Genomic DNA, 22,862 nt, shown 5'->3' on the forward strand with positions numbered 1-22,862 from the left:
GGCCTGTCTATAATTGGGAAAAATTAAGTAATATCCATGCATGGATATAATGGGGGAATGAGTAATTTCAATTGTGATGATGGGATGCCTGACAACAGTCACTGTGTTTGAGACAGGCACACAGCAGCAGTCTGCGTGGGAAAGGCAGTGCAATGCCAAGGGCAGGGTTGAGGCAGAAGGACCCTGGTGACCAGAGACTGGAGCTTACTGCAGCAGAACCTCCTCTAGCAATAGCTCCAGCCCAGGCTATTAAACACTCCCTGAAGAGAAGTTACTGTCACCTGCTGCAGACTCTCTCCTATGAAAGTAAGTCACCTCACGAGCTGCTGCCCTGTGCAGGGGAATGCAGAACAAGAGCAGGTAGACTACAGAAGTCAGCCATCTGCAGAAGCTACTTTCTTGCCACTTGTAAGAACTATACCTTAGCTATATTTAGCAGGATAATTTTGACACGTGGTATATGTGCACATAGTGTTTGTGCCCTTTCCCACTGCAGTCCTCCAGGTCTTATACGCAAAAAACAAGTCACTTGCCCGCAGTTTCACCCCAAAAATTGGAGATAATTTATTAAACTTTATCACTGACTGAAAAAAGTCACTAATGTCTCATTATAATAAGTTAATGTTCTTAACAGAAAAACCCCAAGCCATAATTACTGCATTTGCTCAGACTTAATACATTTACTTTAACAGTACGGTACTCAATAGGTTCCCCTTCACAGAAGGGAGTTTTCAACCACACCGCAAGCCTCTGAATCTTCCCCACTGCTCACTCAGACAAAATAAACTTCCTGGATGGCAACTTAGCAGTCTAGCATCCCGCTCCTCTCCTCTGCAGGTCACAGCAACACCTATCCACCTTCACCACCAGCAATAGCAGAGGGAGCTGGCAGCAGACAGCGCGTACAGCTTTACAACCGCAGCCCAAGGTGTTCTCCAGACATGCTGTAGGGGCAGAGGTCTCAGCCCCACTCTCCTAAAGGAGCTGATAAAGCAACCTGGGCAGCATGAGACTTTTCTAACCCACACAGTGCTGTCTGGACACGGGCAGGGCAAATATGACACTTGACAGAGTGCTGAGATTGCACGCGTGGATGCAGCTCTCCCAGCGCTTCCTCTGAGGGTGGAATACCGAACCCTGCTCCCCCTGGTGACACTGCGCTCATCGTTTCTCCTTGATCTCACAGACAGTCTGTCTCTGTGATTCTGTTCTAAGGGCAGGACAACAGAAATGCAAGTCGTTGAACAGAATGAAACCGCTAAAAAAAAAAACAACTGTCCAGAGGGACAGCACAAAAGTTTTGAGTGTCCTTCCCCTTTCCACAGCCACCACCCTACAGAGCGCTCATACGGCCCTCCAACGAGCTTGGTTCCCCTGGGGCTCGCCCGGTCAATTCTTATCTGAACATACAGAACACTTTTCACGCACTGTATGTTTCAGCTTCTAAATTATTAGTGCTCATGTGAGGGGACAAACAATTCTAGAAACTTTCTGCAGCCAAAGCACCCACAGTCCTGGACCCAGGATTGCAGCCTCCAGGGAAGCTCCCCAGATACAGAGTGTTAAAGCCACTTAGCTCCTCCTTCTCCTTGACTAAAGACTCCTTGCAGCCAATGCATGAGAGCTACGCAGGATTTCCAAGCAGGAGTCAGTGTCCTAAACTAATCTATTCAGAACATTCGGGGGGAAATCGTCTTAGCCGTCTGCCTTTCATGCCTGCTCCCACACCCCCAGCCCTGCCACCAATATGCACAAAGAAGTCAGCAAGCAAGATTCAGAATTAAAACACCTGTGTGCCTGACCATGCATACTCCCCACTACCAGAAATGCCTCTCCCTTCTCCACTCGCCAGCTGCAGGGAGGGCAACATTTCACAGCATTGAACAGCAGGTCCATCGCACACCTCGGGAGGCAGTTGCAGCCTTCAGCAAGGGGGTTGACAGACCCACGCTCGCAGCAGCTACCATGACACTATGGAAGCACGCAGCTCTTTGGTCATTAACAGCAGTCAAAGCCACTGGCATCACATCTCCAACCTGCAAAAATAAACTCTCAAGCCAGACAGCTGCCCAAACCTCACAGAAGCTGGCCCAGCTCACCCATCCACACACCAGAGAGAGAAACCAACAAGCTGTTTTGTTACTCAGCAACCTCTATCATCCTCCTGCTTCCCCTCTTCATCCTCTTCTGTTTCTGTTTTAATCTGGGCCACTCCGAGCCGGTAGAGAGCATCGCGAATTACCACCTCCCCAGGCTGGCAGCTCTGTACGATCTCCTGGATCTGACGATTCACAATTTCCCTGCTGGTGAGGAAGTCCATGAGGCGGTTGTAGAGGTAATAGTGCGTGGCGTTCTCGAAGGTGATGGGCCTTTGGCGGATGTTGCTAGTTTTGCTGTCGTTGATAGCAGCGATGATGGCGCTGTATGGCTCCAGCTCTCGGCACAGGGAGATGCAGTGATGCCGAGCCGTTGGATCTTGGTTGCTGTTCTGCTCCGAACCCGTGTGAACAATTCGGCGTGCCGACGACTTGGTGATTGGGTGCTGAACAGAGTGCTCAGCCACGGTCATGTCTACGCTGTAGTGCTGGTCTAGCAGTTCAGGGCAGGACACATACTGGGAGAGAGAGAGACATGGACCAGGTAGAACAAGAAGTAACTTCCCCACGGCTAAGAGGAACAAGACAAAACTACCATTTGGCTGAACTCCAGCCAGCACTATGACCCAGGACAGAGGGAGGGCTAACTGATTCAGGCTTCCCCTAAATGCCACAAAGGCGGTTCTGTACGCTCCCTCCTCACTCATATGGCCACAGAGATAATCCCAAGGCACTAGCAACCCTCTTCCTCTCCCATTTCTCTAGTAATCGCAGTAGTTTGGGGAAAATGAGTTGCTATGTCAAAATAACCAACATGCTCCAAAGTTCATGATTTGAACTGTTACAATGCACTTTCAGCACAGCTCTTCCTATTAAGGAGCATGGACCTAAAACAATGCCCAAAGCAACATGTAATGCTTTCTGCTATGCTCAGAAGCTGTGCACTTGCAAAGCTGTGAGTCAGGAGACACTTATCAGGTCAAATTATCTTGAGGCACAATGCAGGCTACATATACTTTTTAAAAAAAAAAAATCTTTTTTAATTTTAAATCTCACTTGAAACTTTTCCACATTGGAGTGGCATAGCGGAGTGCAAAGGTGGACTTAACTAACCGTTGGAGGATCCATGGGGTCAGAGAAGCAGCCCTGTTTTTTCCCCCACATCTGGGAAGTCAAGCCAGGACAGCAGACGTCTGCACACAGCGCCACTGAAGAGGCTGTATCAACAACATACACTGGAGGCCAGTGACGTGAGGAAACCAACAAGTCCACGTGATCCCGGGCATTTTCTCCTCTTACTATGTACTTTGAGCCACATACAACCTGGAAAGAAAAGGATTAACACCAAACAGCACAAAAAACCCTGAAAACTTATGGGAAAAAAAGATACAGTCTTAAAAAAAATTAAGCTTCCTTTCAGGTATTCCAGACAATACAGTAACCAGATAGTTACTTTCTCTAAAGATATTGTGTTTCCTCCTCATACACATTCACTTCATCTTGTTCGGGAAGAGGTGATTTTCAACTCCACCTCAGCAGCAAGATCAAAACCAGTCTTCAGATCACTAGTCAATCTTGAAATCTCCTGCAAGACTGCTCATACTCCAAGCCCCTGAGGCACTGTATTTCATTCCAAGGCTCAAAGAGGCCCACTCCATTGCTTCTATTTAATGAGGGAGTTCCACACTGGTAAGTCAGATAATAGTGAATAGCAAGGTAAGAAAAAACATTGCTGACTCCAGCCTTCCTTACCTGATGTGGACACACTTTGTAGATTTTCCCTCCTGTGTGATGAGCAGAGGCTTGTGTGACGCTTGTCCCATTCTGTACAAACTCATAGAGAGCCAGGAGGGAGTAGCAGAGCTGGTCCTAGAAAAGAAAGGCCCCAGAGAAAGTCTGTATGTGGCTAAAATTAAAGGACTCCTCCAGGGAGGGAGAAGGCTGCGGGCAAGGTCTCCCAAATCTTAATTTGCACTTCATCCAGTAACTTCCTAATCCCACACTCAGCACTGGGAGGAAGACAAGCAATTACACCACGCTGAGCCTGTGACAAGGTAATTACAGGCTTCCTTTCTTCTAGCCCACAAAGGTTCAATTTATTTCACCATGTGTAAGTTATCCTATAATCTGCAGGCACTCACTTCTAAACCACCCCTGTCCTTAGCGCAGTCAGATGAGAAGTTAATTATCTAGGATGGCAAGTGTGAATGAGGCAAAGACAGTGAAGAACAGCTCCACTCCTGGAAGCTTGTATGTCGGCAAACAAGCCATTACCTTTGTATCGGAAGCCTCCCAGGGGATGCCACACTGTGTCAGAAAGCTCTGCAGCTCTTCCTCACTGTAAGAGCTTATCAGCTCAAGCCTGAAGACTTCTTCCTGAAGGAGCCTCACCAAGGCACTCCCATTACCTGCAAAGGCAGGAAACAAGTCTCAGCACTCATTCTCAGGATGGGAAGTCACCAAAAAAATTTCTTCTGAAGACTACAGAAGTGGAGACTGCACAACCATCTGCCAGCAAGCAAAACCCACGAATAGTCCTATTTCCAAAGCATGTCACAGCCCACACTTCTCTTGAAACCTTCGCGAGTGAGGTCACCAGACTGAGCCCAGCAGAGTTGCAGACTCCTTAAGCACTTGTCTATCCTGTCGCTTGCAACCTTTAAATGCCTGGTTGGACTGACACGAGGATAAACAAGTGACAGAACAGCACAGAGAAATCTGATTGCAGCCTTTGGACTGAGCAGCTGCAGGCTCACCCTTCACATCTCCTCCCTGGTTCTTTCTCTGGAGCTCCACTTCTACAAAAGCCCATGTAGCCCTTCTGCACCTCAGCTCTCTAACAGCTGCAGCCGTGTCTGCAAAGCCAACTCATGTACTTGTTAAGCTTGCAAAGCCAGTTTTCCTTCTTATACCTAATACCTAAACTGTTATGGGAACCAGGTGCTAACTAAATTTAGCTCTTATACATCTGAGCTTATTCATCTCATGGTTTCTTGTTACATGCAGTCAATGCCCTCGATATACTGAATGCTGACAACACTGATCAGGACTAGCACATCCATCTCCTAGTCTTTTTTCAAGTTCCGTAAAAACTTACTCACCCTTTATTGACATCATGATAATGAGATACCAAGCACTGCCTGCAGCTTTCACAATCCAAGCATCAGTCTAACATGAAACAAATACTGACTGGCATTCAAGTTGTGCATGCATCCCTCTGCAATCAGACCGTATCTCATTTGGGGTGCAGTGCTCTCATCTCCCCTATGTCTCAAATGCATCAGAGCACACCGGTGCATTCAAGCTTCACTGGACAGGCCAAATCTCAAGCTGCTAAGTATCCTGAGAACAGCTGAACTCACCCCAGCATTCTTGCCTTCTCTCAGCAGATGTAACTTTTAGAGTCATGCAATCATCAATTCTCAACTCTAAATGTCACCAAAAGACTGAAGTCACCGCCACGTAAAGCACTCCATTAATAAGCACAACCTCAGCAGTTACCTGGCACTGGTTGTGCATCCAGGTTCTTGTCCTTCTCAGTATTGATCACCATCGCTCCTCTCATCAGTGGAGGGAAGAAAGGAGCAACAATAGAGGCATCAAACTTTGTGATGGGGATGCTAGAAGGAAAAGCCACCTGCTCAATCACCTCTGTCTCCATCGTGGACCAGAAGTCTTCTACATTCACTTCACTTGATGGCAAGAATTCTGGCCAAGTAAACTAGAAAGAGCAAGAAACACACTGGTCAAATACAAATAACCATAGCTCATTTGACAGTTTTGTGTCAGCCTCACTCAAGGCATGAGGACTACCCAGTAGAGTGCTCAGCCCAAATATAACAAGAAGACTTCAGGCTATAGAGCTCCCCACAACCACTTTTCATTGGGGGAAAGTCAAAACCATTTATTTGACATAAAAGCCAAACATGCCGCATACTACTAGTAGGGCTTTTTTCCCCATTGGAGAAGACAGCACCTCAAGGAAACTGCTGTTAGGGAAAAAAAAGAATGCCTTCATGTCAAAGGAAGAAGGCCAAGTTCAGCAACTTTCATCCAAGGTCCCTACTGTCAGCGGCCGCTGGACAAAAGCTGTGGTCCAGGGACAGAGGATCTTGTTTTCCCCAAACAATACATCAACACCTCTAAGAGGAAGTGCAGGCATCACCACTCCAGCCACATCCTCTTGCCAGGCATCAGCAGAAAACTGCTCACAAAGGTCTCATGTAATTATCGTGCATTACGAAGACCAGAGTCAGCAAAAGTTATTATGATCTGCTTTGAACACGAACAGGATGTGAAGTTTGTGAAAAGCCTACCTCTATATTTTTCAGTGCCAGGACATTTTCCGCATTCCTCTGGGCTATTTCCACCTTGGGGGTTATGCCACAGATTCCACAGATCATATCATTGTAATCCCGGACTGTTAGGCACTCAAAGGCCCAGTAGCCACTGCACAGCAGTTCCTGGAGCTGAATCTGCTCGTCAGGGCTCAGGCTTTTTTCTGAAAAGAGAACATGCCACTGTTAACAGCTTTCACTTCCTGAAGTCAGTGGAGAGATAGTAGAACTCTCCTATGCAGAATAAAAACAAAGCTGTCCTCCAGAGAATTGTTACAAAGAACAGAGGTACTGTTGGGTTTAGGAAGTGATTTAATAGAAACATACCACAGCAGAAGAGGTGAGTTTTGTCTTTTTATAACCTAACAATCAGCAGCAGATCACAGTTGGTCTAAGTGTTACAGTAAAAAACAAGCAAGAAAACCCACCAGTTTGCTCCTGAACAGAGTCCAGAATATTGCCAACAGCCACTCTGGGATCCTCCCCAAGTTTAATGTGGTTTCGGATTGCAAACAGAAGATCCAAGCTCACTAGCAACTTGTTACCCACATTGAAAAGGCCTGCAGTTAAAACAAGACAGTTATTGTCTGTAGGGTTCCAGATCTTCCTCACAAAGAAATATATTCCTTACTGATACACAAAATACTCATACAAGTACGGTTCAGAGGATAATGGAAACATGGATAGTGCTTCTGGGACTGTTTCCTCTGCACATTAGTGAGACTAGCTCCTTTCACAGACTTGCCTTTAAATTAAAAAGTCTACAAGGAACAGCAGCCTATCCATCTCCTCAGCTCCATGCTGCCTTGCAGGAGGCCCACAGAGACTGCCACTGAATCTCACCAGTCAACACTGAGAAACAACACTCTGCAGAGATATCTTTGCCTAAGATCTCAGGGGTTGCCTTGCAGAACTCAACATTTACCACTTACACAGAGGAGACCTACACCCGTGAAGCAAGGCATGGTCTTCCTCATCAAAGCATTCATACGTGTTTTTCCTCACAAATATAGATTTACTTGCAGAAGAAGCAGAAGAATAGTGCAAGTAAAAAATAATTCAAGTTTAATACACTGGGGCAGAGAATAGACTTTTCTGTGCGAAGACAATGCCCTCACACACTCCCAAGACTTCTGAAGGGTTTAGACTGTAGTCATGCTGTAAGTTGGTACGCTTACATTTTTCCTACCTGTGTAAATATCAGTGAAGCTATGGAGGGCCAGACACTGCAGGTTCAAGCACACTTTGACCTGAGCTGTAACCACCTGTAATCTATTAGCTGTCAGCAGCCAGCACTCCTGAGGACCAGCAAGGGAACTGTAACAGACAACAAAACACGACTCAGAGTCAAGCCATCATGTTTTTCAGTCCAGTCCTGCAGTAACTTAAAACGTTCTTGTTGAGATCAGTTCATTAGTATGTCAGTCTAAGCCAGTTCACATCATTTCACACCAGCAAAGAAAATGTTACATTTTAAAATGGATTCCCCTGGCAGAGCCAGGTCACTGCTCACAATCTTTTAACAGCACTACAGCATCTCTCCCGCTCTGTACATTGGGTGCACAGTATTTGAGAGGTGGAGAAAATCTACAGCCCCAGCTGCCCTGGTAGAAGCATCAGCCCTATTGCTGTGGGGCAACAAATGGTGACTAGTAACACATTCTACTGGACAGCCTGTCCCTGCACACACAAAGATTCAGAAAGGTCTGCTCCTCCACAGTACAGCTGCTGAGGAGGAAGTTCAGACAGGAAAATGCCAGTTGTGCCCTTATGGCAGAAATACAGCTGTCCACCTAAGAAAATAGGAATCAAAGTCAAAGCTGGCTCCCTCCCACTGGCAGCGGTTTAATTAAAGCCTATGCAGGTACATGTGAGAGTCCCACACTCAGAGCATTGCCTTCAGAGCACTGCAAAGCAGGCCAGCATTGAAGCAAGTATTTACAAAGCACAGGTTGGTAAAGTCACAAGGTGAGGGACAGGGTGCAAGATAGCGCTGTTCTGCAAAAATTAACGAGTATAAGAAGTACCTCTGCTGGAAAAATCTCAATTAGTACTAGCCTGACCAAAGCAAACATCCTTAACTGGTATCAAGAATATCTTTTTGGCTGAAGAAACACAACAGTAAACTACCCAACATTTTGCTGTGCAAAATGTTTTGGCTCATGCTGTCAGCATCAGGAGGATGTTTGACAGACTCAGTGAGGAGATATCTTACAGGCTTTTACACAAATCTAGTTAAGGTAAGCCTATACACTGGTAATTTCTGAAAGTCCTTCAGGTTTCAACCTGGGTATTTATTCCAAAAAAGGATTCACTCAAGCCCACACTAAGCCATGAAAAGAATGAAAACATCATAAGGAAAAAGATCCACACAGGAAATATTCAGATCAGGAAGAGAGAGAAAAGGGAAATCACATCATGCACATCTATGATCCCACAATTTTGCCTCTGTCAGCCTCAAAACATCAGACTGGGAAACAAAGAAAGGATGACTAATGAAAAGATTCCGTTTCAAGAAAAAAAAGATTACATGTAGACTTAGCCGTCACTCTTTGATCAAGCTCTCCTGCTGTATGGAAACAGTAAGTATAACAAACTACATTGCACAGGAGAAACAGAAATAGCTTATCACTAACCACCTAACCCCTTTCCACACACTTGTAGCTTATTCAGTGTCACTTACACCAGCTTCAGTACCAGGGGCTCAAGCAAATATTATTTCAGGCACGCTTGCAACATAGAATATCAGCATGAGGTTGAAAGAGTCACAAGTCTAAAACAGAATCTTACTTCTGTCCCCCTTTGAACAATGGGCTGTTACAGAGGAGGCACTGCGCAGATGGAGACTCATAGTAGTTTGACCAGGAGGTCTGCTCTATGGTGACTGTCTCCTCACTCACGTTGGACAGGATGAGCCGCGAGCTGTTGAGTTCATGGATCAGCGCGAAGACCTCAGCCAGTTCCGATTCATTCTCTGGGATCTGCATTACCTTGCGCAGCAACTGCAGGGTGGATTGACGCTGGATCTCTTTCTGGGATGGGGTTAGGGGCTCACTGGTATTCAGCACATCAGACTGACCTGGACTGACCTCCTAGAAAGCAAGTCAAACGCTCACATATTCAACTAGGCAAGCATGGGGATAAAATATTAAGAAGCCCAAAGAAGTCATAAAAGATAGCAGAAACACAGTAACCTTTGTACCCAGCAGACTTGACTTCTACTCCACTGCTCAATCATTGACTCCAGACAGTAGCTCCAAGCCTAAGTTACTTCACCAAAAATACTTTATTACAGCCCAGCCTTTCAGGAACTCCTATAATACTGCTAGACCATCACAGATTTGCCATTAAACTGAAGTGTTCGTGCAGGGATTGAGGATCAAGAGGGTAAGGACGAGTACCAAGGGGTACATAAACACTTCAATAATCCTGGCAATTAACCTATGGAGAAAGGCAGTGACATCAGGCACATTCTCCTGTATATCATGCTCAGAGCGCCGCGGCAGTCTGCACACCACTCCAGAAGCTAGAGGAGACAAGCACTAAATGAGAGCTAGGGGCTGTGATATACAGAATACACTAATCAATTACAATTGATCAACTATAGTCCTTAGACACACACCCACCCCCAACACATACACTGTCAAGACAAAATGCACAAGCACAGGAGAACTAAACTCTAGGTGGCTCAGAACAGCGAGAATGCAAACAGGCTAATCTGTTTAATCACTTAAACTCTTCTGCCAACATTTCAACCTGTTTTTCTGTCTAGTCTAGCAATGAGATAAATGATCAGTCCAAGGCCCAGAGACAACAATGAACTGTGTGACAGGAATGTTAAACACATCGAGATCCAAAAAATAAGAAAAAAAACTAAATGAGGAAGAGACAAGCCACATGCCTCTCAAAATGCAAGCTGAGCTAAGCACACTGCTGTTCCTCAGACAGCTAGCTGCTTATGTGTGAGTTTCACACAGGCCATATCAGTTTGTTTGGTTTTTTAATAAACACTACACAGAGTTATGTTCTTCAAAATTAAAAAAAAAAACAAGTGGAAGAGTCATATTACCACACAGACTAAAATGTAGTCTGTCTATATGCTGAGTAGGCATTTCAGCTAAGAACAGAACAGCTCCTTTTTTTTATTTTAAATAAAACAATTCTGTACAAGAAAAGCTAATCTTTGAAATTTCAAATCCCAAAAAAACCCAAAAAATCCAAACCCCAGAATTCATTATTTACATCCATGTAGAACAGCAGACAATGGAAAAACATCTTTCTATAACAGAAAAAAATACTACATCCAGAAATAAATTCAGGCTGGAAGTAAAGTTGCACTACAAACCCCTAAAAATAGGAAGCTCTGATACAAGATGTACTAACTTAACTGACATTAGCCACAAACTGGTCACAAAGCAGAGCATACTTGGGAGTTTCTTGATGAAGTCTGAAGTTCAACAAAGCTGACACAACAAACGTGACTTCAGGGGTGATTTCCCCAGCATGTACCAACACATCGTAAGCATTTTTAAGCTACAGAGACATCCAGTGGTAGAACTGAGTTCACTCAGTCTCATTCTCAGCCCGAAGCACCATTGTTGCAGGAGTTGGACAGTACAAACATCATCACAAGTATTTTCAATAGGACATTATTCTGTTAGAAAAGCTTACCATAATGAAAAAAAAAAATTAACATGTTCGCATGGGCACCTGCAAACTAAGGTACTTCCCTGCCCACCACACAATAGCCATTTAATAAGACAAACTATTCTGAACCTTACCAGGGATTTTGCTGTTTTCTCAGCTCTGTCTTTGGCAAGATTGTATCCACAGCTTGGACAGATTCGTGGTTTGTGCCTGTTTGTATACACGTAATTACAAGAGGGGTTCTTGCATTTCCCTCTGCCACGTGATGTTGCCAATCCCAAATCCTGAATGACACAAAAAAGATGTTTGCTAACCTTGACTTTTAGATGCATTAGACTTTTAGCAGTTGGACTCGATGACCTTAAAGGTCCTTTCCAACCTAAATGATTCTATGCCAGCAAGATTCTAGAAAAGTGTGCTTGAATATCATACATTTTTTCCCCACTTCATAACACCTCATTTAAAGGTCAAATAGCAGGCCCTGTCACTTTGCACAGAATACTTTAACTGGCACTCAAACATTTTGGGGCCAGTTCCCCAGACCACAAACACTTGCACATTAAATTCATTCAGAAACCACTGATCCTCCCTGCTGAACTCAAGGAGGGGATGGGGATTATGCCAAGACATGAAGAAAAATCCATTTCTTAACAAGATCCCAAACATGACTGCAACAGAGTACAGTCACCCTGGATTAGGTCAACAGATGACATAAGAAGTACAGATTGTCTCACATTAAACATGAGAGGCATTTCTGCAAGTCAGTAAAACAAAAGTCACAGAACGGTCTCATCCCAGAGGTGACACTTCCCACAGTATAAGTCAGACCATCTGAAAAATCCTCACCAAAGTTACGGTGCAGCTGTACTTGTAGGAAGGGAATATGTCTGGTTTAACCTCCACTACCTTAACCTGAGATGCCCTGCTGGTCAAAGCACTGTGGAGCTAGAGATTGAAAGCAGAAAAAAATAACACTCATGAGACACCTACTACTGAATACATATATCCTGTAAGCAATACCTATTAGCATTTCCCCCCCCCCAAGAAATCAATTAATGTTCATTTAATATCAGAGGACTACAACACACTGTTTTGCATACTAAGGCATTACAATTCAAACAGAAGTATTCCAGCATCTTGGCATACTCAGTCATATTTCACAGGTGAAAGACTCCGTAATCAGTATTGCACATCAGATTATCAAAGCACTAGCAGATCCTCAAAACATCTTCTGGAAGTAACTGGGAGGTTCTCCAAGCAGCCAACAGAAGGATTGTCCAACAGCATCTCTCAGTTCAGTTCCTACACTCAGCCATCTAGCATTCATGATGCTTCCGAGCCAAACCATAAAAACTGCCAGTCACAGATCTCATCACCATAAGGCTGCTACATTTTTGTGTTCTGTTTCTCACCACTCAGGTCATATCCCTCACCCGAGGAAAAAAAAAAAAAAAAACAGGAAAATAATATGCATTTGAAGAACAAACCATAGGTACCTTTCGCTCCTCGGCACTTGGTGGCTGCAGAATTGACTGGCCCAATTGTTTCAGCGTACTCGGCTTCAAGCCTGATGTTCTCACAGGGGAATGCTTGTCTTGAAGGAGGAAAGGGATGCAGCAGGTTAGATATGAGAAAACAGGTCCTGTTTCGTTCTGACATCTTTGGTAAATGCCACCATAGTCATGTGAGATTTTTCCTCTAAACTTGAAATGACCCAAGCAGGTGTTTCATGGCCCATTTACTGCACTCTCAGAGAGAAAGAGAATGGTTTTTTCTAGTGTAGGTCACTATCTCCCTTCAGATGTATCTTATTATTTGACAGAGACCACTTCAATGTGGTGAAGAAAGACAACCGCTCCCAAAGCATACCAGAGAATACTGCTTTTACCGGTATTTGCAAAGGCCTGTCTGTTGCTAGGCTGCTCGGTGCTGGCTTCTCTCCCCACACTGGCTGGTGCAGGCAGAATGGCTCGCATGGGTCTTGCTGCAGCCAGCAAAGAGGGCTTGGGTCTTGGCTTACTCTTTACTTCTTGTCCTTTGTGTGTAGCAGCTGGAGCATCAATTCTGAAAGACAAGAGCTAAAACTGGAAAAAAATTCCATCAATTCCCCCTCAGCCTCAACTTTCTCCTCTTCCCTGAACTGTGCTTTATTAGCATAATAATCACAGCTATTGCAGTAGAAAGGAGAAATAGCGCTAAGGATACATCTGCCCTGTGACTACAATTTAATTGTCACTTTTAAAAAAAAAAAATTAGCTCTGATGGACAAAATCTCAAAGGAACAATCCTGAACTGGCACAAAACAGACAGCAAACACAATAGGTCTTACAGGAAGCACTGCCAACAGCCTTCAATTTCTTGGATTCGTCCCATCAGCACACAACAGACATCATATACTCCCATAACGTATGGAAAACTGACTCACCCCATTGGCTTTTTTGCAGAGGCATTTGAACTCGGCACCTCAGAAGACGGTGGCATCCCCAGCCCTATGCTATCTTTTTCTGCCTGCTCTGAAGAAGAGTCTCCTTGCCGTTGGCTCTCTTGACCCAGCATCACTCCAACAGCACTCCCTCTTTCTTCAGCAAGCACATTGTTTGCAAGAATGTGAGCCTCAGAGATGATCACTTCCTCCCACTCCGTCTCCTGCATTTGCCCTCCAACAGGCACAGCATTCAGCAGCTGGCTGACAGCTTCAGAGCTTTCCAAAGCAGACTTGGAGGTACTCTCACTAACAGCTGCCGGTTCTGTGAATACTGTCTGTTGACCTCTTTTAGCTGCCGGAGTTTTAACAGAGGCGCTTGAATTTGGCTCAGATTTGCTTTTTGGTTGCTTTTCCTGGAAACAAAAAGATAGTCACACTTCAGAGCTTTAGACTTTCACAGATAACTAAGTTCCTTTCACATATGCCAGGTTTTCCATGGCCTATTTAATGCTGGATCAAAACAGCAAAATCCTAAGTGTTTAAGCAGTGAATTGTACAAGAGCAGAAAGACATCATCTCCTACGACAGCAAAGTCCCTGTTAACATTTTATCTAGCCTTCTGGCCCTTCATGTATTATTTTTAGACACTGTTTACTTTGAAGAATCAATCTTTCTTAAACTCCCTCAAATATCACTATTAGCATCAACAACACAAACTCACCCACCACCCTCTGTAACAAGGACCCATCTCCTACGCTCCCCTTTCCTAGCTTCAGCGCTCTGACACTGTCTGTTCTTCCATGCTATTGAGGAACCAAAAGAAGCTAGATAGAGAACTTGTTATCTTTTGGATACATGTATTCAGAAAAGCATGCATTTGAGCAAGTCAGGAAACAGAAAATTAATTAGGAAGGTTTTTTTGACTTTAAGAAAAACATTACCTTCAAGACTAAGGCTACAGGAGTCATGTATTAGGGTCAACAAAGGTATGATGGAACACTGAATTGGTAATATGCAAAAAGATATCAGAAATGGAATCAAGAGTTTCTGGCACGATAAACACATTAATTCTAAGCTCTCTACAGAGTTCATACTCAGAAGGATAATCTAGGTTTTTAAAAACAGACATCTTACAACCTAGTCCCTTTACTTTCTAAGGAACAGGAACGTATGTATATATAGTTTCAGTTCTACTGATGTTATTACCGGTTAAAAAGAAACTGCTGGTGTATGCTTCTCCCAAGGCATGACACCATAAAAACAGGTGGAACTGTTTATGCAAACATGTTCCCAGAAGAGCAGAATAAAACTGCAAGACAGGAAGAAAACTCCCTCTAAAACCTTTCAGTTTTAATCAATGTAGGATTTAACAGAAGCAGGCACACCATATTCAGGCAGAAATACATTTTTGCAGCTGGCCATCTATCTACTTCAGCAGGTTTACAGAACAAAAACTAAGACACCATCAACACTATTTGTATCCTACCACGTAGGAAGCCCAGCCATCAGCTCACACACTACAGAGCTTGTAAGCTGCCTAAAAAAGTTCTTGCCCCTAAATGTTTAATGGATCTAGACACAAAACAAAGGAGGTTCAGAACAAATCCACACAGAGCCGCTGAATGTCAATGCAAATTTTCACACTGAGAACATCCTTTAACTTGTGCCCGAGGAGCCTTGTTTCAGACAGAAATTTAACGAACTCACATCTGTTCAGAGCTGACTAATTACCATGACATTGTCAAGGTTTACGGAGCAAGTGTTTTTTGCTGTATACAGCTAGTAGAGATGCCAATAACTTAAGCAGAGTAGGTATCACCTGGAGAAAGACTTTTCCGCTCAAACTTCACAACTCCACCAACACTCGTGAATTTCCTTCCAGCCAAAGGTCAGAACATCATGAATGATCAGACAAAAGGCCATGAGTCAACAATACCCAACAGCACTTCAGCTTCCACTAGATCAACTTTATCAGCTAGCTCCCAAAGGATCATATACCTACTATAGTTGAGACTTGTTCCTCCTTTCTGTTGAAAAACCACAGAAAACCTCAATTCATAGAAGAACTTCAAACACAGATAAGTTACCACAAAACAAATGGTTCAATCAAATTCCTGAGCTCAGCTAGGGCTGTAGCAGGAAGAACAAGCAATGACTTCCAGGAACTATAATGCAGGCAGAGGGCCAGAAGAATGTGTATCCTCTCAGTGAGAGTTACCAAATGCAGCCCCATCTATTCTAGCTGACACCATTACAAGTGGCATCTTTACCCAAGATGTGGTGATTTCAGGTCTGTCTCACCTTGGCCAAGTGTCCTCTGCAATGGTGACTTGCTCCAGCACAAGCACTGGAACACAAGTGCAGGGATCAATTCTGGCATATCTGACCTCCTGTGCTAGACCTACAGGTCTAGAAATATCACAGGCATCACTAAAACAGCACTTTTTGTCTGAAAATCAGGGAAGGAAAGGCAAATTTACCTTTGGGATCCATTTCCCTCCCAGGAAGTTCCCACATGTCGGGCATTTTGGTGGCTTATGCCTGGTGACGTAAGTGAAGGAACAGCCAGGATTGGTGCAATTTCCATGTCCCCTGCGAGTATATGTGGTTGTCTGAAACGAGAGTTGTCAAGAATTTCTCTACAGAGCTGAAAAACACAAAGCTGTGCTCATCACTCCCTTTTTCCTCGTAAGCACTTTACAAACATTATTCAGCAAATCACCCGCCCTCCACTATTATTCCTTTTACTGATCAACCACCACACAGCTGGATCAGAGTGAGTCAGCACCATAACTACTCTGAGTCTAAACGCTCCGTCTATACAAGAGCCTTCAGTATTACCAGAATTTAGATCAAACTACAGAGCAGAGAAGAACAATGCCTATAACCTACTGGAGAAGCTAACCTTGCATTGACAGTGATGTAACAGTTCTCTTATGAATATGACAAAGTCATAATAAGATGGTATAAGAATGATTGAAACAGCAGTCCACAGTGAGGCAAGATGTGATTAACAGACTCATGTCAACAGGGTGACAAGACTTGAAGACAAGCACTCATGATATAGAGGCAGTTGTCATCAGTAATTTGTTGTTGTATGCAGTGGTCAAGTATTCCCTGGTGCTTTACTGTAACTTGCTATAAACTACTCTAACCCCAGCAGCACCACCAGGCACTATTTATAAAGACAACTAAAGCAGAACCTGTCATCTTTGCCAGGACAACTGCATCAACACATCGAGTTTTTATCAGCACAGCACTTCTCAATATTCTGTACTCAACACTCCCAAGAGAGCTGTTGTGCCATAAGTCCCTAACTATGTACATTTTTTTCTAGAAATGCAAATGTTGCTGTCAAAGAAATGAGACAATTTAAGCTAGGTACTTCTCGGGAACAAAAACCTGAGGTATTTCCATTCCCCCAAGACACCTGGAAGAATATCACACCATGCACCACTATAAATATCTGCAGTGTTCCACCAGCTGGAAGCACAGAGAACCTGGAAAAGAAGATTTTATGCTAGCTTATACAACACAGGAGCTGCAGTGCTGACTGTACAATGAGGTCCTACAATGTGTATTGGGTCTGCGTGGCAAGGTTTTGGTAGGTGGGGTTACAGGGGTGGCTTCTGTGAGAAGCTGCTAGAAGCTTCCCCTATGTCCGACAGAGCCAATGCCAGCCGGCTCCAAGACGGACCCACTACTGGCCAAGGCCGAGCCCATCAGCGATAGTGGTAGCGCCTCTGGGATAACAGATTCAAGAAGGGAAAAAAGGTTGCTGCGGCACAGAAACTGCAGACGGAGAGAGGAGTGAGAACATGTAAGAGAAACAACCCTGCAGATACCCAGGTCAGTGAAGAAGGAGGGGGAGGAGGTGCTCCAGGCACCGGAGCAGAGATTCCCCTGCAGCCCATGGTGAAGACCATGGTGAGGCAGGCTGTCCCCCTGCAGCCCATGGACGTCCACGGTGGAGCAGATATCCACCTGCAGCCCATGGAGGACCCCATGCCAGAGCAGGTGGATGCCCGAAGGAGGCTGTGACCCCATGGGAAGCCTGTGCTGGAGCAGGCTCCTGGCAGGACCTGCAGATCTGTGGAGAGAGGAGCCCACAGAGCAGGTTTTCTGGCAGGACTTGTGACCCCGCAGGGGACCCACGCTGGAGCAGTGTGCTCCTGAAGCACTGCGCACTGTGGAAGGGACCCATGCTGGAGAAGTTTGTGAAGAACTGCAGCCCATGGGAAGGACCCACGTTGGAGAAGTTCGTGGAGGACTGTCTCCTGTGGGAGGGACCCCATGCTGGTAGTAGGGGAAGAGTGTGAGGAGTCCTGCCCCTGAGGAGGAAGGAGCAGCAGAGACAATGTGTGATGAACTGACAGTAACCCCCATTCCCCATCCCCCTGCGCTGCTGTAGGGGGTAGGTAGAGAATTCGGGAGTGAAGCTGAGACCCGGAAGAAGGGGTAGTGGGGGTTGGTAGGTGTTTTAAGATTTGGTTTTAGTTCTCGTTACCCTACTCTGGTTTGACTGGCAACAAATTAAGTTAATTTTCCCTAAGTCAAGTCTGTTTTGCCCATGACAGTAATTGGTTGAGTGATCGCTCCCTGTCCTTATCTCAATCCACGAGCCCTTCGTTGTATTTTCTCTTCCCTGTCTAGCTGAGGAGGGGAGTGATAGAGCGGCTCTGGTGGGCACCTGGCATCCAGCCAGGGTCAACCCATCACAGAAATACAGGTGGCTGGAGTAGTTAGATTAGAGAAATAATACTATTCTTCCTTACGCAACAGGCCACACAACCTTTTACATGGGTTCTCAAAACCTTATGCCACTGCTCCTCTCCTGTCACATGGCCAAAGCGACAGCCATCCACGAGACTGAGGAGCTCATGTTTTCCTGTCACAAGGGCAGATTCTTGCCCTTAAAGGGATGGACACTGGCATTTTATGAAGACAAATATGCATCCAAGTAGCGGACGTAGACGGCTACACAGACCCTGAAAAGGGCAACACAGAAACTGCCATTGGCCAGATGTGTTGTGATAGCGTTATCTACTCCATCCGTTTCCAAGAACTCCTTGACGAAGAAGGCCGCAGAAACAGGCCCCTATAAGACACTCTAGGAAGTCAGAGACCCCCATTAACATGCATAAGGCATAAAACCAGGGACAAGAAATGTATCAACTGACATGATGACTCCAAACTGGATTATCTTTAAGAACTGAACCATGATCAAACCCTTCCTACTCCAACACCTTTAAGACAAACCTATGGTAATATATCCATACCTTAAAATACCATACAAGACTCTGAATTTCTTACCAATTTAATTGACGCTGGGTTCTCCACAACAGAATGAGCTGGCAAAGGTAACATAATAAACTGTGTAGCAGGTGTGGAGGAGCTACTCTCTTCAGTATCCTAAAATGAAGTCAAAGGGAAGATACATGCAGAAAACAAGAGACATGGTGACCTGTGTCCCACCCTCTCATGAACACTACCATTGAACATATGTCTTAAGGACTGATGAAACCAGAAAGCAGGAAAGAAGGGCAATTGTTTCAAAAGCAATGGCCTTACCAGCTCTACTCTGGAAATTACCAAACTCTTCCTAGCTTGAAATTGAAAACAGCAAACCTTATTCTGTGAAGAATTGGATCTTCTATAACCAATCCCTAACACCTCAACTTAAAAGGACTCCCTTCTACCTCTCTGCAACCAAGAAAACAGCTACCAGGAGCACAGAGGTAACATTTTCTTCTCCCCAAAATCTTGTAGTCCAACTGCGGAACCCACCCCAAGTATCTTTATAAGAAACAATTAAAAAAACTCAAGCAGTCATCTTAAGACACAAGCGCTATCAGCATATGGCAGAGTCAATCTGCAAGCAGAGACACTGTAATCACAGAGTTACAGAAGTTGCTGTTTCCCTCACCACTGAGTGTAAGCACACTGGGCAATACAGGTTCTCCTGCAGCCACCAAGGATCTTAAGTAAAATGTGTTGAACAGCACTCGGACATTTCAGGTGAGACTCTGGCAGGAATCCGAGTGTCACTAGAACAACTTACCCTCCCCGTCACCACGGTCACCACAGACACACCATCTGAAACCTGAGGACGGGCCACAGCGATGCTCCCGTTGGAGATGTCTGTGGAGCTGCTAACTAGAGTCTCTTCAATAACCACCCGAGCTGTCTGATACGGTTGCCCTTCTATTTCCAAAGAAGCCTCATCCAAGAGGATATCTCCAGCCACTTTCTCTGTCACAGGGCCAACATAGTGAGAGAGGACCTCTGATGCAACCACTTCTTCCACAGCATCGGACTGACCAAAGGAAGCAGTCTCTTCTGCTAGTCCTTCAATGGCAATGCACTGCTCAGCAATGCCAACATGGCTCGAGTCCACAGAAAGGATGTTTTGCACAGCATCACGGGAGACATTTGTGATATTAGTGGAAGCTGTTAACCCTTCGGACGGTGCCTGACCCTGTGTCACACACAGTTCCAGCGACTGCCTGCTCCTGTCTTCTTGAAGAGTGGTTTTAGGAATAATTATATAATCTGAGCGAGGAAGAATCTTACGGAAACCTGGAATGTCTGGAACTACCGCAGTTCGAGTGGACACCTTGGAGTTCTGTTGGCAAAAACAGAGTATGGAATAAATGAATATGAGAAAAGGAAAAGATTCAATTCTCAGTCCTGCTGTTTTAATGCCTAAAGTTTAAATGGTTTCCTGAAGTAGTTTGCTGGGAATTTCTCCACATGGCAGAGCCTGCAGAATCCCTCTCAGCCGTGGTTTTATCATTTACTTTACCATCAATCACCCTGATGACATGACACAAAAATAACTACCATCCCCGTCAGCGGGTACTAGACATATCCGTCTTGAAATTATCCCTTGACTGAACAGAAGGCAAAAGCAAGAGACAGTGGCCTCACACACTGCTTCTTTATAGGCTGTCCTAAGCAGAAATACAAACTGGAATCTGCAGTTAAATGATTCTCCCCCACACAGTGCTGTGTAAGCAGTTAAGTGCCTCTCTCTTCACATGGCAAAGAACTGCCAGAAAGATGACTTACCGGGTCCAATCCCTCTTTCTCTAGCTTGGCCTTCTCCAAGTAATAGCTTTTTTCAGCCACACTGAGCAACCTCCAGCTCTCACTGATCTTTTTGTTGATTTCAGATTGAGGGAGGTGGGGGAGCTCTTGCTGTACTTTCAAGTAAATATCATAATAGTAGAGAAGGTAAGCAGATCTGAAACACAACCAAAGACTGAAATGTTAACATCATTCTACATAAATTCCTTTGGAAAAAGAAATCCACAAGGTTTACGTTTGTCTCAATGTCAAACGACAAGCATGTTACATTCAATTCTACTTGTAAGTGCATTTTTTAACCAAATGAAAACTAAGATTCTGAGGAGAATCTCTGCAGTAAGGAGAAAGACCCTAAGGTAAATTATTCTGGGGTACAAAAACTTTAGGTCAAGCAATGGTAGCACCCATAAAGACAAGGATGTCAGACTGGGCCCAAAATGCCAGGCTAATGTTTTACACATGATGTTTTACACTATGAAGTGTTCAAATTGTACTGCAAAGTTCACTCTTATCAGAAACAAGGAAAACTGCTCCCATACCCTAGACAGCAGCTAAATGAAGACAGAAAGAACTTACCTAGGCTTCTTGGTTTTTTCTCCATGATCACCAGTACTTTTATATTTCTTTTTCTTCTTAGACGGCACTGGTGATGCGTAAGTGTAAGTGCCCTCTATTTCCTCCATTACCACAGTTACTTCAGTGCCATCATATGGAGCCTCCATTGCTAAAAATACATATTTTATGTTACGCACTTGTCAAGGTATACAACATTTCTCCCAACAAAAACCACTCTTTATCACCTCTGCAAGCTGATGGCATCACTGGCATGTAAGTTTGACTTTAATTAACCAAGATAACTACGTGTTAGCTATTCATCTATTTTTAGAAGAAAACACTTCTATCACTATGACCTCAATACCATCAATTCAGCGCAGACACACTGCACCTGCACTTAAAAGCTGCAACTCCCCAGGAACCTCTCAGGTAAGTTTGGTAACCTAGAACGAGCCTTACACCCCGCGAGCAGGTGTCCAGCTACAAGATGTCACGGCCACGCTCACAAAAAGCAAGGCCAGAGCCTGCATAAGCACGGAAGCCTCATAATCCTCTTACCCACCACAAGATCTCCGGGGCTCCTCGCTTAACACCGATGATGCCTGCAGCCTCCGGGGCGCTGGGAGGCAGAGAGGACACGAGAAGCCTCAGGAGATAAAGGGCAACGCTACCTGGTCTCAGGGGCAGCCCACGCATGACCCGTGCCTCGACCCCACGCCCTCACTAATCCCGGGCACGCCAAAGCCCGTTAAACCGAGGTCCCGTCTCCTCCACAGCGGCCGAGGCGAAGCGGCGCGGGGAGGAGAGGAGAGCGGTCCCCTTCGTGCCCTGGTGAACCTGCCCCACGCCGGCCGCCTCCCAGGTGCCCCCCGAGGAAAGGCCCTGGCGCCTGGTCCACTCACTGGGCAGCACCGGGGACGAGCGGCCGGACAGGCAGCGAGCTGTGGTCACGTCCCAGCCGGGGGGCAGCGGCGCGGAGGAGGCAGCGCCGGAGCTACGGCCCAGCCGCATAGAGAAGAGCGGGCGGACGGGCTAGGCGGGGCGGGCCGCCCCGGCATGCTGGGCCGGCTGCCAGGCCGGGCCCGGGCCGCGGGTCGAGACGGGCCAGCACCGGACCCTCCGCCTCGGCGGCCCCTCGCCGCCGCCACCGCCGCCGCCGGAAGTACTCGCGGCAACAGCATCCGGGTCGTCGGCGTCACGGCTGGAGGGGGCGGGGCCCCGCCGGCGGGAAGGGCGGGGCCGGGGCGGGACGGTGGCCGGGAGGGGTCAGGCTTCCTGCGTGTGCGCGGCGTCCCCTCGCGTTGGGGCGGGGAGGCGCGCGCGGCCGCGGTTCCCGCCAATTCTCCTCAGGGGGGCGCGGGGAGGCGGGAGCTGGTCAGGGGGGAGCGCAGCACAATTAGAGCGCAATTAGCGAAGGGCTCAGGCCGCTGGAAGCGGGGAGTGCTCTTTGCAGGAGTCGCACCGTAGTCTTGCGTTCTTCGGGGGTGCTAGGCAGACTTTTGGTCTGCCTTTCCACAGGTTTTCTCCCTCCTGGTCTCCTCAGAGCGGCAGGTACAGGCCTTCCCCTCATGAAGCGCGGAGGTGCCAGGGCGAAGCTTTGCTCCTTTGCTCCGATAAACATCGGCCCACTGATGTGGTCGGTCCTGCTTCCCATTCCCGGTGATGAGGCAGATGAAGTGGCAGCCTAAAATCCAGATCCAGCTCAAAATGCAA

At 45.9% G+C, this 22,862-nt stretch overlaps 1 protein-coding gene across 5 annotated transcripts; it reads right to left on the minus strand.

Annotated features, from left to right (window-relative positions):
• Positions 1-539: 539 nt before the first annotated feature.
• HMGXB3 (HMG-box containing 3) lies at positions 540-22,322 on the minus strand. Of its 5 annotated transcripts, none has more exons than XM_029997912.2 (20): positions 22,052-22,322; positions 21,171-21,318; positions 20,577-20,751; positions 19,567-20,130; positions 18,819-18,917; positions 15,986-16,117; positions 13,506-13,918; positions 12,969-13,144; positions 12,577-12,674; positions 11,927-12,025; positions 11,215-11,364; positions 9,224-9,525; positions 7,623-7,750; positions 6,862-6,993; positions 6,413-6,597; positions 5,598-5,817; positions 4,371-4,504; positions 3,849-3,965; positions 3,210-3,419; positions 540-2,614 (listed from the first exon to the last, which is right to left on the minus strand). In XM_029997912.2, the coding sequence occupies exons 1-20, from the start codon at positions 22,158-22,160 to the stop codon at positions 2,144-2,146; spliced, it is 4,062 nt and encodes a 1,353-aa protein (XP_029853772.1). In that variant the 5' UTR covers positions 22,161-22,322; the 3' UTR covers positions 540-2,143. The 5 variants fall into 5 exon arrangements, with proteins under 5 accessions (XP_029853772.1, XP_029853775.1, XP_029853773.1 ...); XM_029997915.2 differs by lacking the exon at positions 22,052-22,322 and adding an exon at positions 21,708-21,985; XM_029997913.2 differs by lacking the exon at positions 18,819-18,917.
• Positions 22,323-22,862: the final 540 nt, after the last annotated feature.

The sequence above is a fragment of the Aquila chrysaetos genome, chromosome 22 (assembly GCF_900496995.4).
Source record: "Aquila chrysaetos chrysaetos chromosome 22, bAquChr1.4, whole genome shotgun sequence".
NCBI classification, from domain to species: domain Eukaryota; kingdom Metazoa; phylum Chordata; class Aves; order Accipitriformes; family Accipitridae; genus Aquila; species Aquila chrysaetos.

Excerpts from the sequence above, each read along its gene's own strand:
- HMGXB3 (XM_029997912.2), bottom strand. The coding sequence starts at position 22,160 with ATGCGGCTGGGCCGTAGCTCCGGCGCTGCCTCCTCCGCGCCGCTGCCC. Across the intron at positions 13,919-15,985 it reads GAGGGAAATGGATCCCAAAG|GAAAAGCAACCAAAAAGCAA; the intron begins GTAAATTTGCCT and ends TTTTGTTTCCAG. Across the intron at positions 13,145-13,505 it reads TCTGCAAAAAAGCCAATGGG|AATTGATGCTCCAGCTGCTA; the intron begins GTGAGTCAGTTT and ends CTTGTCTTTCAG.